General features: G+C 51.2%; 1 protein-coding gene across 1 annotated transcript; it reads right to left on the reverse strand.

The window, feature by feature from the left end:
• Positions 1-381: 381 nt before the first annotated feature.
• Positions 382-2,349, reverse strand: LACBIDRAFT_328200 (uncharacterized protein; the record flags this gene model as incomplete). Its single annotated transcript, XM_001882210.1, has 7 exons — positions 382-413; positions 457-794; positions 1,210-1,286; positions 1,332-1,350; positions 1,531-1,840; positions 2,039-2,256; positions 2,288-2,349. 7 exons carry the CDS (start codon positions 2,347-2,349, stop codon positions 382-384), a joined length of 1,056 nt encoding a protein of 351 aa, XP_001882245.1.
• Positions 2,350-2,807: the final 458 nt, after the last annotated feature.

Here is a 2,807-nt window from a genome sequence, read left to right on the forward strand (position 1 = left end):
TTCTCTCCGTCTTTCTCCTGAATAGATTTACCCCCCCCTCAACCTTCGCACGAACTTTCCTCTCTCTCCCAATCCTAACAACTCCACTTCCACTTGTACTTCCTCCACCACCAGCAGATGCACGCCTAAAAGTCTCACCTAGCTCCAACGCATCTGCTCCCATTGTCGGGATACGGTGTACAGCAGGAGAGTGGTGGGAGAGGAGGAGGAGGGGGTCAGCCATGCTCGGTTCCTCGTCGCCACCTTCGGATGATCTTACCTTCTTTCCGTTTCTGTTTCTAGTTCTGGTAATATGTCTGAGTCTGGTGATGATGCTCCCCCTCTTCTTGGTGCCGGTCCTGACACTCCCTCGAGACATCATATTGATTTTCAACCAACGCCTCAACTCCAACACCAAGCCGTGGCCTGAGATGCTGCATAACAAACCCAGAATCGGTCACCGTCTTCGCAACGCACCCACGGAAAGAGGTGGGGGGGCTAAAAGAAGGTATTGTCCGTCATGCGGCGGGAGAGGAAGGGGACATGCGTGTTGTTGGCTTGGACCGCCTACACCCTGCGGGATTGGAATGGGATCACAGAACCTGTAGATCCTCTTGGGAGGGAAGACAACGTAGAGGCGCATGGCAGTATCCAATTGGAGCTCGAGCGAATGGAAGGCCCATGCCTGTGACAGCAAATGGGGACCCAGAATGCGTAAAAACGAACGGCGAACCCATGTTGAAGGAAATGTGACACAGTAGAGACAAACGGAGACACCGTAGGTAGTACCAACTTCGGAGAGTGCGAGCCAGGGCCTGTATCGTCCTCTCCATCTTTACCCCCATTCCCAGACGTGTGAAGGAAGACGGAGACCTCAAAGGCGGCACTAGCGAAGGGCTACTATGCCTACGCTAGGAAGCTTGAACTTCGTCGGGGACACCTGTCCACTTGGAGATGACGTAGACGGGGCATAGTGGCGCTGTGTGAGTGTGGTAGGACTTTGTGGTACGGTGAAGAGGAGAAGAGGGAATGGATGCCTGTGGATGTCGTTCTTATGGCGTAGGGGTGTGCGTTTGCTAGTTTTGTGGCCTTTGACTAGGGTTATGTTTGCCAGTGGGGATGACCCTGGAAGCGTCTTTGACACTTTGGCCGGTGAATTGGCGTGGAATGAAAAGGTGAATGGCGTGGACGTCGAGGAAATAGTCTAAAACTGATGTCACCACGACTCACTGCCAGCCCCATGGCCAGGCTCGAGTCTCGACTTGCGAGTCGTTACAGTCGACATTCTCAGACTGAGGTTGAATGGACTTCAATGGAGTCGGGCCCAATGTTACTTGCACAATGATACTTACGTGAATTATACTTGGTACGCTGAAGGAGGAGAAGGACTGCATAGATTTTGTGCCGTAGTATACAAGATGGTTCGAAGGTAGCCAATGGTGTTTCGTGACATAGCATAGAATCAATTAACCAAAAGAAACTCACACCACGCCGATACCTTTTCTGCCATGTCGACTTCATAATCCACGGCGGTCTAGCGCTCTTCAGCACTTAGAACTGATGCTCTGGCAGGTGACGGTGCGAATCCCGCGCTTGGATCGGACGCCTGGCACCACCTGTCTCGCTGCTGCCATTGCGCTCCCAAATCCACACTTTGACGTCAGATGGTCCTTGCCAATGGCGATACAAATCCTCAGGCTCAAAGGTCCAACACGGGGTTTTCGAAGGTCGTGAGAGGCGCCGTTGGAGGAAGCGATATATCGGACCTTGACGTCGTCGACGTAGTCGTGGTCATCATAACCGTCATCATCGTCGCCTTCAGAGCTCGTAGTCCAATTCCCAAATAGGCGAAGGCGATAAACTTGAATGCACATCTTCAGCGTCAGTGAAACATAATGAAAGGGGGGTGACAATACCTGAACGACGAGCCGGTGTCGTAGGGAAGGCCGCAATCTTGAGGAGTAATTGAAGGGTGGGAGACGTGATCAAGAGGCAGTTTCCAACCCTCTTTGGGGTTGCTCGCTGCCTTCCCGAGGATTCATCAAAGGTTGGTAACTACAACCCAGTTCCATGCAAGATCGGAGACCGGGAACCGAATGTGCAGTCACTTGTTGAAATCCAGGTTCCCAAGGTTCCCTTAGAGACTGAGCACTACGATCCACGTGAGGATCCGGGTGAGTCTTAGACCCAACGAGAATTCCATGCTGAGCCGACGCGAATTGGGTGTTAAGCAATGTCCCTCCCCTCCCCTGCTTGATGACATATTGAATATGTACCCTTGAAAGGCAGAATCAGCGAAAGGACTTACCAAAGAAACATCCAAGTCTGAGTCCAGGTCATCCAAGATCTCAATAAAGAACCTCTGAACATTCTGGGTATCGCTGAGGTGATTCTGGAGCGTATGGTGTCCACGATCAGATAGACCATCGTGTAGTGTCGGGCGGTCAATGTATCCTTTGTGACTTGTCGTTAGGCCTTCGTCCTTCAGGGTATCATCTGTCATAGATATAGCGACCCGTCACATAGAAGAGGTGATGATGAAGATGATAGTGAGCAGAAGGATGAAATCAAGGCAAGCTACCGCCAATGGTATGGCAGGAAGGCAAGCATTCTGAAGATAGGAGATGGGTGGTCGAATAGTGGGGAGAGATAGAAAGGACGTCCTTTGAAATCATAGCTGTATAAAACGGAAAGAAGAGATCGATAAAGGGAGGACGCGATACTTACGTAAGCCATTCCAATGGTCAAGTAGTGTTGGTCAAGCGTTTCGTGTTCTTGCAAGCGTACTATGCAGCTGAGCGTCCAATGTCCCATACCCTATGATGTTG

This window comes from Laccaria bicolor, genomic scaffold, assembly GCF_000143565.1.
Source record: "Laccaria bicolor S238N-H82 LACBIscaffold_15 genomic scaffold, whole genome shotgun sequence".
Lineage (NCBI taxonomy): Eukaryota > Fungi > Basidiomycota > Agaricomycetes > Agaricales > Hydnangiaceae > Laccaria > Laccaria bicolor.